Genomic DNA, 14,027 nt, shown 5'->3' on the forward strand with positions numbered 1-14,027 from the left:
TTTGTTTCTACAAGGCGAAGTCCAAAATGCCCCTGACACACGGGGAGCCATTTCCATGCGTGTCAGCAACATTTGAACATTGAGCCATCATGTGTGAGATGTATTTGAGGATTCTCAAGTATACATGTAAAGTGTGGCTGTCCCAGAAAAAAAAGTGATGGTCAGGACAAGCACCATTATGAACTGACAGTCCAGTGGTGGAAGCATCACCGGGTCAAGGGTTTCTGACACAAAGATGGCTGAGTTTCTGCAGATGCACGTCCTGGTTTCCCCATCTCTAAATCAGGCAGGACAAACACCCTGACAATTCCTGGGTTCCTTCACCCCATTTGCATGGGGAGATGGCTGGGTTTACTTCAGCAGAGTCTGAGCTGACTCCACCAGTGGAAACCCTTAATCTGGCAGCCTGTCCGCTACTAGTCCACCAATCTATAGTGATGATTGCCCGCCATATGTAGGGTGGGGCAACTGTCCATCGATTTTCCTACCCAGGAATGCCACGCAAGGTTGTTGGTAGTAGGGAAATCATTCAGTGGCCCCCAAGCACGGGGAGAAAAATGTGTGTGTGTCAGGGACATTACTTTTTGTTTTTTAGAAAACAAACCCCACACAGCGTTTGCTGCTCTGGTGGTTTGTAGGTAAGGCTTTAAAATCCCACACCAGGCAATCAGGGATCTTCAAATAGGGCAGACGGCTGTCTGCCAGGGTAGCGGAGGCCATACTTCTTCTGGACACTTGCCCTTGACTGAATGATTCCTGCAGGTTTGTCATAAGGGTCATGTGATATTATGTGCTCATCATATTCGTGATGTTCTGCTCCCTCAGAAACAGTAACTCTGATGTTCTCTGGAGAGTTTGCAGTACAATATTGGCGGTGGGCTGAGTACGTAAGTGACTAATCAAATTGTGCTCTGTCTTTTGCTTCAGGTAATGGAATTTTACTGCCAGTCCTGCGAGACAGCGATGTGCCAGGACTGCACAGAGGGCGAGCATGCTGAGCACTCCACGGTTCCCCTCAAAGATGTGGTCGAGCAGCACAAATCTGCTCTGCAGGTCCAGCTGGATGCTATTGAAAAAAGGTACGGTGGATATAAATGATTCTATATGCAGGTATCACATCAATGCTATCAAAATGGCTGCTTTGATATAAGACAATTTTGTTTCCACTTTTCAATAACCGATTGCTGTAAAAAAGGGACAGAAGAGCTATGCTCTATTGAAGTATACATTTTGGTGGGAGTTTAGAATTATCTACGCATCAAAGACAAATGCATCTTGCATCACCTTTTTCATTGTTAATTCATTTTTGTTTCAATGAAAAATGTAGCTTTGTTTGAGATTCAGTGCATTTCTTCACCTATGGTGGTGTTCAACACACCTTGACACCCCTTGACACTGATGTTCAACATCCCTTGACACTGATGACTTATTAGGGACAGATGGCAACATTGCTGTTAAAGGGCATGGGCTTCTTTACTCCTTGTCCCTCACTAGGCCCCACAACATCCTTTCATTTTTTTTACTGGCGAAAATAATGTGTGTGCATGTGATCGAATCCCTAGGGTATTATAATGGTAGTAAATAATGTCTCTCCTCTAACTGGTAGAATAATGTGATGCTTTAATACATATCTTAACATGAGCATAGGTAATGCTTATATTTTCCTTTTCTCCATAGCCCTTTGAAAAGTTGTAAATGCTATGCTTTTGGTGTCCTGTGACAATATTAAATGTCAGACGATGCCAATTGAAGCGAATCCCAATAAGACGGTGGTAAAATGTTTAAAGCAAATAAATAAAATGATCTAAAAGACAGGTTAGTGATTGAAAGAAAATTGAGTGACTGGTAAAACGTATAATCAAGGATCCTAATGAAGGCGGGAAGCTACATTAAAAACAACAAAATCCCCAAGGTCTATAACAAACAGGACAGGAAAGACCAAGTAATGTCGGAGTGTCCCTTTCAAAGGACGGTTTCCCTCACCCACCAAAGGTGGCATGCTTCATCATAGAGTAATCTCCTTGCACTGTGATGCCTAGTTATTATGCGTGCTACAACCCTCTCTCTGAGATGGAGGAGCTCATGGATGTTTTGAGAAGAGGTATAGTAAATATCTTAAATGAGCTAAGTGTGATGAGGGCAGCAGAGCAAAATCAAATGAAAAATGTGATAGTTAAAGCTAGCTACACGGTGCACAAATATCTTAATTGATGTGTCCCTGGGCCAGGATTATAAAATAAAGACACAACAGGAGTCACCAAGTTTCTGGGTCAAAAATGGTAGGTTAGTGGTAGGTCGACATGTTCCAGCCTGTAACCCTCAACAGAGGTGTGGCAGCCTTCTTCAGGACCTATAGTTAAAGCTTCTGCATGATATAGTATGCATATACAAAACAAATGAGTAAACTAGGGTGTATACAAAACCAGTGGTCTTATAGCAATCCACGTAATAAACGATCCACTGGCGGTTACCTGAAAAAAATCATGTGTAACTTTTCCTTTAAAACCACCAATTTTGTGAACAAAACAGTACTGGGTCAAACAATTGTGTGCTCATTTTGAATCATGTCAGTGAACATGGTCATCTAATGAGACCTCATATTTCTGACAATAGCCCCTTTAGCACATGTAACATGGCCATCCCATTTAGAGTTTTTAGGTATCATCATGAAGATTTATCTATAACCATCAAACACCACATAATTGTTCTTGGAAAAAGGTTGGGCTTACCCGCTAATGTCGTGCATCATGCATCAATTCTACCCGAGCATGGGGCTCAAGGTATTCTTTATCCTATGTAGTAGTGAAAGGACAGATACAAAACAAAAGAAAAGAGATTGGCACAAGAATCAAAGAACTCATGGTATTTCTTTAAAAAAAAAATCAGCATTGGTAACTCATATTTACACTCGCATAGTTATGCCCCAGGGAACTTAGTATATGTAGTCCATCACAGTCAGAAGGGACGGGGAGTAGGTAACTTCTAACTATACGAGGTCGCATGTATTGATGGAAGTAAGAACATCAGTATTTAAAGGTTGTAAAAGAAAATTGTGAAGGTGACACCCAAATACTTGGAGAATACTACTGTATAAACTAATCTCACACTCCACAGACTACAATGTAAAATTGCTATTTGGTCACGCGTATGTGCAAAATGGGGTAATAATTATCCTAACAAGAGAACTATTGCTCCATTAGTTCTTACATGAGGAGTGCCAAGTAGCGTGATAACATGCACCTGTGGAGAGCATTATAACTGTTGGCACAGAGCACTTACCTTGTATTATGCAAATGTGTTGACACTAGCCTCGCTGGGGAAAAGGCATAACCCGAGGCATTGTCTGAGCGCTCTTATAAAGACAGCCATTTCCTGGCAATGTGCAGAAGCTGTAGCCGGAAGCTTTTGTATCACGCTATTGGATACACTATGCTTGTTACGGTGGTTACAAGCCTCATGACCCTAGTGTTGCTGTGAATTGCAGTTCTTCCTACATGCATACTGTGGTGCCCGTAATCTCTAATGGGTATTTTTACGATGATGGTGGCTTGGCGAGCGCATCTGCTGCCCCGTTAGCATGTCAAGTTATAACCAGAAAGAATGCATTAAATATCCACGTTATAGTACCTAACCCCACACCATATGGATTTCTAAGTCATGTAATGTCTGAGCCATAGACAGGCATGTTGGCAAATGTAGTTTTTCATATCTATGGCATACATACGGCATGATGTGTATCTAATGGGTACTTTTACCAAGAAGACGGCGTGGAGAGAACACCAGTGCCCACTAGCATTTAAAGTTGAAACCAGAAGCCAGCGCATTAGTATCCGCGCTACTGTATCTTACCACACGTCAAATGAACGCCTAAGTCATGTAATGTTAGGGCTGCTGACAAAGGCATGTTAGGTAATGTAGTTTTCTGAGGTACACAAGCAGCGTTGCCCTTTATGTATAGTAGGTCATTCCTCATAGAGGCAGCATCACGGGATAGAAGTAAACACACTGTGTTTATAGTATCTAAATCCCCGCCTAATGGAATTTCACAAGGGATATGTTATCGGGACTGCTGAGAAACTTAGTATAGTCACACAATCTATAGTCCAGACTCATAAGACGGTGTGTAGATAACACCAAGTCTTATCAATTAGTGAAGAAAAATATTGTCTGACGTGTCCATGTCAGATCACCATCAAAAACTATGATGGGGGCGAAAGTACTGCCCATCAAAGTACTGGACGTTTGAAGGTATAGGCAGTCCTCAAACTGGAAAATGTTTTCTTTCATAGCCAAGTGAGCACACTTCATTTTTTTGTTGTTGCAAATCTGTTTTATTGAATTTTGACATTAGTACAACTTAGATGATATGAAATAGTGAGCCGTGTTGGGCGCCACAGTCAACATACAAGGCACAGTAATATCATATAGCATTGTTACAGCTCATATTTGGAGTTATGCACAAAGCGGTCAGGCATGTGATTAACAGATATATTTGCGGCCCGTTCTAGAAGACTGGTGAGGAGTGAGGGACGGGAAAAGAAGGAGAATAGGAAGGCAGAATGATCACATCGTTGTTCCCATATTGGGTGCCTTCCGGGGCATAAATGTTGGCGAATGTTCGTTGCTGCACATACGTGCAGGTACTGTCCCATGAAACCAGTAGGAGCACTGGTGCTCAGCTGCGAATGAGTGTCAATAACAGATTCATTGTTAACGATAGAAACTAGGAACTGTGCATGCGAAAAAGAAAAGGGGTAAAAGAAATAAAAAGGAGTGTACAGTGTAAACAGCAAACATTTAACATTTAGCCTGTATCCCCCCTCCCTCTTCATGTGTCTATACACTACATGGTTCATAGCTCACATGCTCAACAGCGATTGACTGTCACCACAGACCTAGAGTGTGTGTTGACTGAGTTCCACAGGTAGTGTGTGTCCACCTGTAGGAGATCGATGCGGCGCATACGCTGCTGTCGGCCACGGGGCTAAGCACTACCAGAGGCTGGCGTGTCAGAGAGGTCCGCAGTCAGCGTGCCCAGGCTGTGTTGTAGTGCGAGGTAGATTGTATCCCAGTATATGGCAATAGAGACCTTGCGTAGGCCCAGCGTCTCCTCGCGTTTAATAGCGAGGCTCTCCGCTTTGGTCCACTCAAGAATAGAATAGCACCGAGCTTGTTTGTGCGAAGGGTCTGGCGCTTTCCATCTTTTACTAATCAGTCGCTTGGCCACTATTAGCCCCAGATCTATAAATGTAGACGTGACCTTCGTAATAGGGGTTCTGCGAAATTTGTGTAGTAAATATGTGGGCCAAGTGAAGGGCAGCTCCCTGTCAGTACTCTCATGTAACAGAGTGGCTACATCCCTCCAGTATTCCCCCACCCTGGGGCAGGCCCAAAACATGTGTAGTAAATTGGCCACTACCTCTCCGCACCACGGGCACGCTGCATCTCCACAGTTAAAGTATTGATTCATTTTCGCAGGTGTGAGGTATGCTCTGTGGATAATGTAAAGTTGTATCTGACGGAAGCGCATGTTCCTGGGGATGCGTGTGGGGCTCTCAAGCACTCCAGCCCATTCCTTATCTGTGAGTTGGCTACCCAGGTCCTCTTCCCACTTGTGGCGGAGTGTGGCGAGGCTGAGTGCTGAAGGAGCTTGGGAGTGAGGCCGCCAACCAACGCGTCAAATGCCTGCCACGTCCCATAACATGTAGATATTGTATGGTGAGCTGCGTTCGCAGTTCTGCTGTGATGTCTCCCCATTTTGCCGTTCGTGAGGCCACCAGTGCACGGTGAGCAAGGAACTGCCTGAGCGGTAGCCCTTCCTCTTCCACCAGGGTTGTTTAGGGCATGAGTGTCCCGTCATTGTATAGGTTCCCCAGTGTGTGGATGCCATTTTCATGCCATTCACGAAGTATGGGTGCCGTCAGTACCGAGTGTCCGCTGGGTGTGCCCTCTAGGGGTAACGCCGGTGCGTAGGGGGTAACGCTGCTCATCAGAAACAAGCTTCTGCGGAAACACCTGTAGGCTACCACAAGTAGTAGGGGCTCTGACGCTCGTGGTCGCGCCCCAGGGTGAAACAACCAAGCTATGTGTTCCAGGGGGTAAGGCGGCAGTGTAGTTGCTGTATCTGCGCAGTTGCACACTTCATAATGAAGAAGACACGTGTAAGATTTATTTCTCGAAGTAAGGTTTCTACAGTGGCCTGTGTGTGGTCCTGTGGTATGCGGGTGTACAGCGACTCTGCATCAATAGAAATTGGTCTCCACGTAGCACTGCACATCAACCAAGAGGTGGCCTCAGAAAGGGGCTACAAGCTGCAACCATGAATCCACCTTCCTCCCCCAGGCATTCAAGTTTCTCATTGGTTGACCATGGAATAGCATGTGGTTTTCAACTCCACAAGCATTGCGCACAAAACACTTAATGTAGATGGCCCTCAATTCCTGCACACTAAAAATGCACATTTCACACCTTCAAGAGACCTGTAATCCTTGAAAGGGGGTCTTTGGTCCTTCTTAGAAGTAGCATCTAAACCTCAGCACTTCAGCAGTAGCAAGATGACCCTTGGTAAAAAACAAAAAAATAAGCACTTTACCAAACTCATAGCATAACTTAATATAACATGAAATAATCTACGACATAACATAAAATAATTTAAATAAAATAGCATGTAAATAAAATGGCACAGAATTGCAGTAATAGGGTTTTCCCATCCTTTGTAAGATGTGCTTATGACTCTGTAGAGCTTCCTGGAGCCGCACACATGATCCTATAATAATTCAAATCCGTACTGAAATTAAATTGTGAACTCTGAACTGCTTCGGGAACATTAGATTTGTCCTCTTTTGAAGACATATAGCCATCTATTTCCGCTATCCTAATGGAGTTAAAGGCCTTTTCCTTACAGAATAGACTGGAGCAGTAACCGCACTCTCCAGAATGCGTTCCTCCCTGATCTCTCTCTGTAAATATGATGCCTCTATTAATTACTTACTTTGACCTCTTTATAGGGTCCTCTGGTCACTGAGCATCGGGAATGGGGCAATGCAGACCTCAAGGGATAAAGGCAGGATGATACGGTAGAGAAAGCATAGATAATTTCTGGTTGAGAGTTGCATTGATTAAGGGAGAACGGATTAGCACTACTTGAAGGATACAGAACAAGCTTTTTAAAGCCAAATGAAAGCTCACAGAAAAGTCCTTTTGATTGTGTTGGGCTGGGTGGAGCCCTGAAGCAGGACGAGCTACAGATTCCACATTTTGTATGACACGGACCCTCCAGAGAAGAAGGCATTAGAGAAGGAGGAAAGCTGAAGACAGTTGCTGTCGCCTCAGTCACTTAAGCGAGGCGAGCAATGGAGATGCTGAAACTGTAATAATGATGGAGCCTGGGCCTAATAGTGTCACAATCAACATTAGCAGCAACTCACACTTGTTCCTGCCCTCTTGTGCTTCTCCTGGAAGGTTCAAGCCAAAGAAGTGTGCCTTTTAATGGAAGGCACCGGATGCCCACAGTTCGTAGCCTTGAAGCTACCTCTTTCCTGTACAATTCATGTGACTAAGCCAGCTTGTCTCTACGCCAGTTAGGTGACAAATAGCTGTATATCTTAAAGGCCAGACTGGAAATTAAAATCATTCCATTCACATATGTCCATTCCAGACCCACACTGCAGGAGGCCATGACTAAAATAGTGGTATGGGGGCCTGGTTGTGTCATGGCAGCCCATCATGCTCTAAAAGCAGCCAACCTAGCTTACAGCCCACCCTAGAAATTCTTGAATGTCACAATGACCACTCCAGGCCTGACCCATTTCTCTATATAGGTGCCACAGAAACAAAGTGAAATGGAGAGATGTTCTCTAGTTTTTCCAGATTTGTTGTGAAGTCAGACTTTTCAAAGTTCTACTAAGTACAATCAATGAGTACTGTATTACAAGATTCATTTTAATTCTTTCAAGAGTAATGCCCATGTTGATAGCATATTATTGATATGTGTATCTATTGACAATATGTTGCTTGGGTTCTTTTTCTACAGGCTTCCTGACATTGATAGTGCACTTCGGTTGCTGTCTGAAATCATCCATCAATTAGTCGATCAGAAGGCCAGCATTGTAGATGAAATTCACTCAACTTTTGATGAGCTCCAAAAGACATTAAACGTGCGGAAGAGTGTTCTTCTTATGGAACTGGAGGTGAACTACGGCCTGAAACACAAAGTAAGGAAATCAGCTCTGTGCAAAGTATGCTCAAGCATTACTGGCTGAGCTGTACAAGAATAATCCTATTACATTTCATCTTCTGAGGCACTATGTATTCATCTTCACATCATCAGCAGTAGTGGCATGGCATAGGAGATTGTATGTAGGCAATTCAATTGGAACCTAAGCGAGTCTTTATCCAAAGAAACTCTAAGGCAAGCTGCCAAGTTGAATGCAAATTTTGTGCTAAACATGATAGCGTCTGCCACACTGGGGACTTCTCATCATTGGGTCAAAATGGTTAGTGGTGTCAATTACAAGGACAATACCATCCCAAAAACATCCATGGCAAAACAAATATTGAAAATATTCGTCAAAAGTTGTTTGTAATGACTGGAGATTTTGGGCTTGATTTAGATCTTGGCGGACGGGTTACTCTGTCACAACGGTGACGGATATCCCGTCCGCCAAAATATAAATCCCGTTATATCCTATGGAACTTATATTTCGGCGGATGGGATATCCGTCACCGTTGTGACGGAGTAACCTGTCTGCCAAGATCTAAATGAGGCCTTTCGTTTTTTTCAGAGTTTCAAAAACCCTGCAGTTTCATGGGAAAATCTCATTGCAAAGTCAGGATAAGAGGAAAAAATGCACAAGGGCTACAAGGGGTTAAAAGGAAGTTACTGGGGGTGTGGGAAAGTGCCAATACTGTGAAAGAAAAAAGAAAGGATCGGGAGGATACAGGAATTTGTACCCTGTTAACAAGAGATAGTGGGTGAGCGAATACCGTCTTCCTATGCACCTCTTTAAAGAGCCTTGTATCACAATAATGTAACAGTACACATCCGCTTCCAGAAGCCAGCAACCTCCTAATCACTGGTTAGTGATATTCTTGCCTTTTTGCAATACTCACTTTATACAAATAACACATTATACATACATACACAATACAAAGTACTGAAAGGAAAACAGCCAAATGAAAAAATTATGTTTTGCTCAATTATGTTTTTTCTTTTGATATTTTCACATCAAAACCATGTGTCCTGATGCCTCTGTAAACCTTGAGATAGACAGTGCATTTCCACACCACAAGAAGCCTGTTATATGTGTTACTAGACGGTAGTTTGAAAAGTATTGTAGCAACATTAAAATAATGTAGGACTGGAACAAGTGTTTGCCTACTGTCTAAAGTGACCGTTTAGTGTTTTGAATATTAACAAGCACAAACAGGGCTTATTAAACACAAATGAACAATAGAACTAGGTGAGCAAGCTGAAGGCTGGAGGCCAAGCCGGGTCCTGGAGTTAAAAGTAGGCACTGGACCATGGGGAGATTGGGTGGGCCGGGTTGCCCAGATCTGCCATCTCAGTCTATGTGTCTGTGCAGTTATGCTAATAAAGAGGCTCCTGCGGGATCTAGACCTCTAACCTTTACCCCTTTATTTCCTTACTCAAAGTAGAGCATGGAAGCAGACAGAAACTAGTGTTTCAATAAAACCGAATACACAGAGTATGGTGTTGAGAAAAGTCCTGAAGATGTTATGAAGTTTGTATTTCATGCCTGATACATTGCTGTGACAATATGACAAAGTGGATATCAATCAATTGAATGGTAACAGATCGGATAGAATGGGCTTTGGCACAGACATCCCCTTATAACATAACCAAGGGGATTATGGTACATGGGAATTATAATAATAATAATAATAATATTTAATTATAGGATTAAAACATGAGGTGGAAAGTTGGGCCTCTTTGGGCAAAGCTAAATGGCTGAATTAACTAGGAAAAGTTACACTAACACTACCGTGTTATTGTGAACATTATCCTCCAAACATGCCCGTATTCTGCTGTTCATAATGATGTTGTTTCTTACCAATGTAAACTCCAACAATGCAACAATGTTTCTTTGGACTTGGGAAAACAGATAAAGTAAAGTCTGATCAACAACCGCAGTTATTATGCTCCGGGTGTAGTATTGTTGGAAGTAGTATGTACCACATTGTCATATTGGTAATCATTATCTTGCCATCTCTTCAGGTTCTTCAAACTCAGCTGGACACCTTGCTGGAGGGACGGGAGAACATTAAAAGCTGTAGCAGCTTTACTGCCCAGTCACTCAACCACGGGACAGAGACTGAAGTCTTACTGGTCAAAAAGCAGATGAGTGAGAAGCTGAATGACCTGGCCAGTCAGGAGATGCCACTGCAGCCGCATGAGAATGACCAGCTCGACTTCATTGTGGAAACTGAAGGGGTCAAGAAGTCTATTCACAATCTGGGGACGATTTTGACCACTAACGCCGTGGCCTTTGAAACAGTGGCCACAGGTGAAGGCCTGAAACAGACTGTGATTGGCCAGCCAATGTCACTCACAATTACCACTAAGGACAAGGATGGAGAACTCTGTAAATCTGGCAGTGCCTATATCACAGCTGAACTAAGTACACCAGATGGTAGTGTAGCTGATGGCGAAATACTGGACAACAAAAATGGCACTTACGAATATTTGTACACAATTCCAAATGAAGGGGACTTCACTCTCTCAGTAAGACTCTATGATCAGCATATAAGGGGGAGCCCATTCAGGCTTAAGTTAGTGAAGTCCACGGATGTGTCACCCACCACAGAGGGGGTTAAAAGGCGGGTGAAGTCACCTGGGAGTGGACATGTGAAGCAAAAAGCTGTGAAGAGGCCGGCCAGTATGTACAGCACCAGCAAAAGGAAAGAGAACCCCATTGAAGATGATTTGATCTTTAGAGTAGGTAAGGGGCTAGTCTTGTATTGGTTACAATGTTGTATCTGTATGCCATATCCATGTTATTAATCATGATCCTAGAATGAAGGGTTGAAATCAAAAACCCATGTGTCACTCTGAAAGGGCTTGCTTGGCTTTTGATTAATTGATCCAGTTCCACCGCTGCTGTTCCATGTTGTGCTGTTGTGAATGAGTAAGTAATGGATGGATTCATACATAAATAATGGCATTGACAAGCTGCTCACTTAATTGACAGAGATCTCATGGTGCCAGTCTTAATAATGATGGAGGAAAGGAACGTTTTTCAAGGCTGCCTTATAGCTGGAGAAAGAGGGTAATGCCCTGAGCTGTTGTGGGAGAGAGTTCCACGATGTGGGACAGACTACTGGAAAGGATCTACTGCCCATGACTTGAGCGCACAACTGCATGCTACTTACAAATCTTGGCCCTGACTGAATCGGAAATTATTTGGCACGTAGGGGGATAGTCACTAGTGTAGACAGTTGGTCCTAAGTGATGGTAACACCCAGCAGGCTATTTCCAAACTGATCCACCACAATGCCTACTGATACTAAGAGCATGTTTCTGTCTCACATATCCTTCCTATATCTAAACTCTGTGAGTCTTCTCATACAATTCATAACCCTCCACATAAGCATCCTCAAACCAGCAAATCATTTAATGCATGCACATGTCACTTAGTCTTTCACCAACCAACTCTCCTCTTTAACTGTGAAATACCACCTCAGTCTACACTAAATGTACATGTCACTACAAACTCTTTTACTGCTCCAATATGCAACTACCCCCATTGATGGTGCTCACTGGATGTTGTCAGATTTATTATAGACGAAGAATTCCAAGCCCCAAGATAGAGATGGTTGACAGAGATCAGGTGTAGATAACTATACGCAAAGATGACCAGAACTATTCTACAAAATATAGTTGTGGCTGATTTTTTTGTAGCTATCCATTAATATTTAATAAGAGTCTAACATCAAGGATTTTGCCTTTTCACAAGGGGAAATTTAGAGGTGAGTAAACCTACACATGTAAAAGGACTCGGAACAGAAGTAAATATACTCCAGCTCAGATTTCAAGCAACTCCAGCACTATACATGGCCACACAACCACTGGTACTGCAACACTTGTTTTGTAGAAAATAACAGAGGCAGGGACTTAGAATAGAACCCCATCAGAAATAATATTTAAATAAATTAATAGATTTTGACTTTTCTAATGTATACATGAATGTAACCTAATGTTAGAAAAACAATGCATATTCTATACACAACATTTTGTAATTTTTCATATTTAGTCAGTAAATCTAAATATTTTACTTTAGGTGGGATTTTTTTAAAATAAATCATACACAAAATATAATTTAATATATTAAGTTTAATTCAATAGTTAATTAAACATTTGTGTACCTGTCAATTATTGATATGCAAGTGAAATAAGTCTTTACACATGGCATTCATGTCTAGAAAATAATATAGACTCAGTGGATCAGGCAACGTCTTTGTGTAGTTGCTCAATCCTGGCCCATTTTTCGTCTCATTCTGATAATTCAGGATGGTCCATTATCATCTTTATTTGTTACTTTAGGGAATATCCTATTCCAGTTGGTTATCTGGCTGGATCCTCCTCTAAACCATTGTTATGTAGTCATAACCGAGGTTTCTGCTTCCCCCATTTGTAGAGTTCTATTTTCAATTTTTTACTGTTGGTGTAATATTAGGCTTCCACATCATGGCTATTTGCATTTTTGACAAATTTGCTGCCATATTTAGTCTTTTTAGTCTCGGCCATGAGTTTTAGCAGTCACGCGGTAAGATTACAGGTTATTGTATTGCCTGTTTAGCTGTTCTATTATCCAGGCTATTTTCGATCAGTAATGCGCTATGGGTATGACCATAGCGTGTGCATTAAATAAGCATATTCAAAATTACATCTCAAGGATGTGTCAGTTAATTTTCAGAACATTTGGTACCCAACTGCATGTAAGTGCGGTGTCGGATTAACTTGAATCTGGCATTTCTAAACACCGATCTCAGGTACCCTGTTAATAATTGCCAGTCTGTGTTTCTTAAATTCTCATCCATGTCTGTCATCAATATTTCACATACATGTTACTAAAGACATGTTTTTGTTATGTTTAACAGAGTTGGGTTTTTGCCCGTATCAAAGTGCTCAGAACAAGCATTATCATAAATGCCTCATGTGTATTTTTTTTGTCAGATCCGAAGTTCCTTGTTGTTTTAAAGGTTCTAATTAACTCATTATATATTGGAAACAACATGATGGAATAGGGTATAAGTGTTGCAGAGTTTCAAATGCTGTATTATGTGTATTGAATTGATGTCACACAGATCCCCGACAGTTTTTATGTTTACCCTTGTCCACATAAGTGTGTCTGCAATCTTTGATATCTTCGTGAAACTAGCATGCACCATAGTGGTATTGCCTGCATGCATGCCACATTTATATCTATTCTAAGCAGGACATGGATCCAGTAGTAATTGGCTATGTCTGTTAGTCCAAGTGGGTGGTAGTTTTTATGTTGTTTTGTGCAGATATGTGTTAGTGCTATCTCACCTCCAAGTATGTCATGCATATATTGAACTTCTGGATTGTTTTGGCTCACCTCCCAGCATATCATGCATATACTGACCTAAAGCAACACATTGTCTGCAAATAGGAAAAATTGTGAGAAAGAAGTTCCCCATTTTGATCCCCCTGTGGACACTCTCCCGTTGAAGCATTTTCCTCCAGTGGCTCCACTGCAAGAGCTATGATGTATCAGTAGTGTGTCAAGTTGCATCCTCTGTTTTTACCCTTGTAACTGGGTTTGACTACTGTGATCAAATCAATTACATAATTTCTGTACCAAAGCCCATCATGCAATGGATCATGAACACGGAGTTCCAATTTAGGATAGCAAAATCCTTCTCCATGTCTATGGACACCACTTCTACTAATCTCATAGTCTGATGTCCAGCTACTTATGACTTGGAAAACTCAGGTAGCAGTTGGTGATATTCCGGACCCTAGAACTTTACCTGGTAACTTA

The 14,027-nt window shown here is 42.1% G+C and overlaps 1 protein-coding gene across 7 annotated transcripts in view; it reads left to right on the forward strand.

The window, feature by feature from the left end:
* The window catches only part of TRIM2 (tripartite motif containing 2), a 403,084-nt gene that overhangs the window by 287,491 nt on the left and 101,566 nt on the right, over nucleotides 1-14,027 (forward strand). For all 7 annotated transcript variants that reach the window (XM_085641682.1, XM_085641686.1, XM_085641683.1 and 4 more), the window contains 3 exons: nucleotides 928-1,079; nucleotides 8,033-8,213; nucleotides 10,238-10,961. In XM_085641682.1, the coding sequence (XP_085497808.1) occupies nucleotides 928-1,079; nucleotides 8,033-8,213; nucleotides 10,238-10,961 (1,057 nt within the window). The remainder of the gene's footprint in view (nucleotides 1-927; nucleotides 1,080-8,032; nucleotides 8,214-10,237; nucleotides 10,962-14,027) is intronic.

This window comes from Triturus cristatus, chromosome 2_2, assembly GCF_964204655.1.
Source record: "Triturus cristatus chromosome 2_2, aTriCri1.1, whole genome shotgun sequence".
NCBI lineage: Eukaryota > Metazoa > Chordata > Amphibia > Caudata > Salamandridae > Triturus > Triturus cristatus.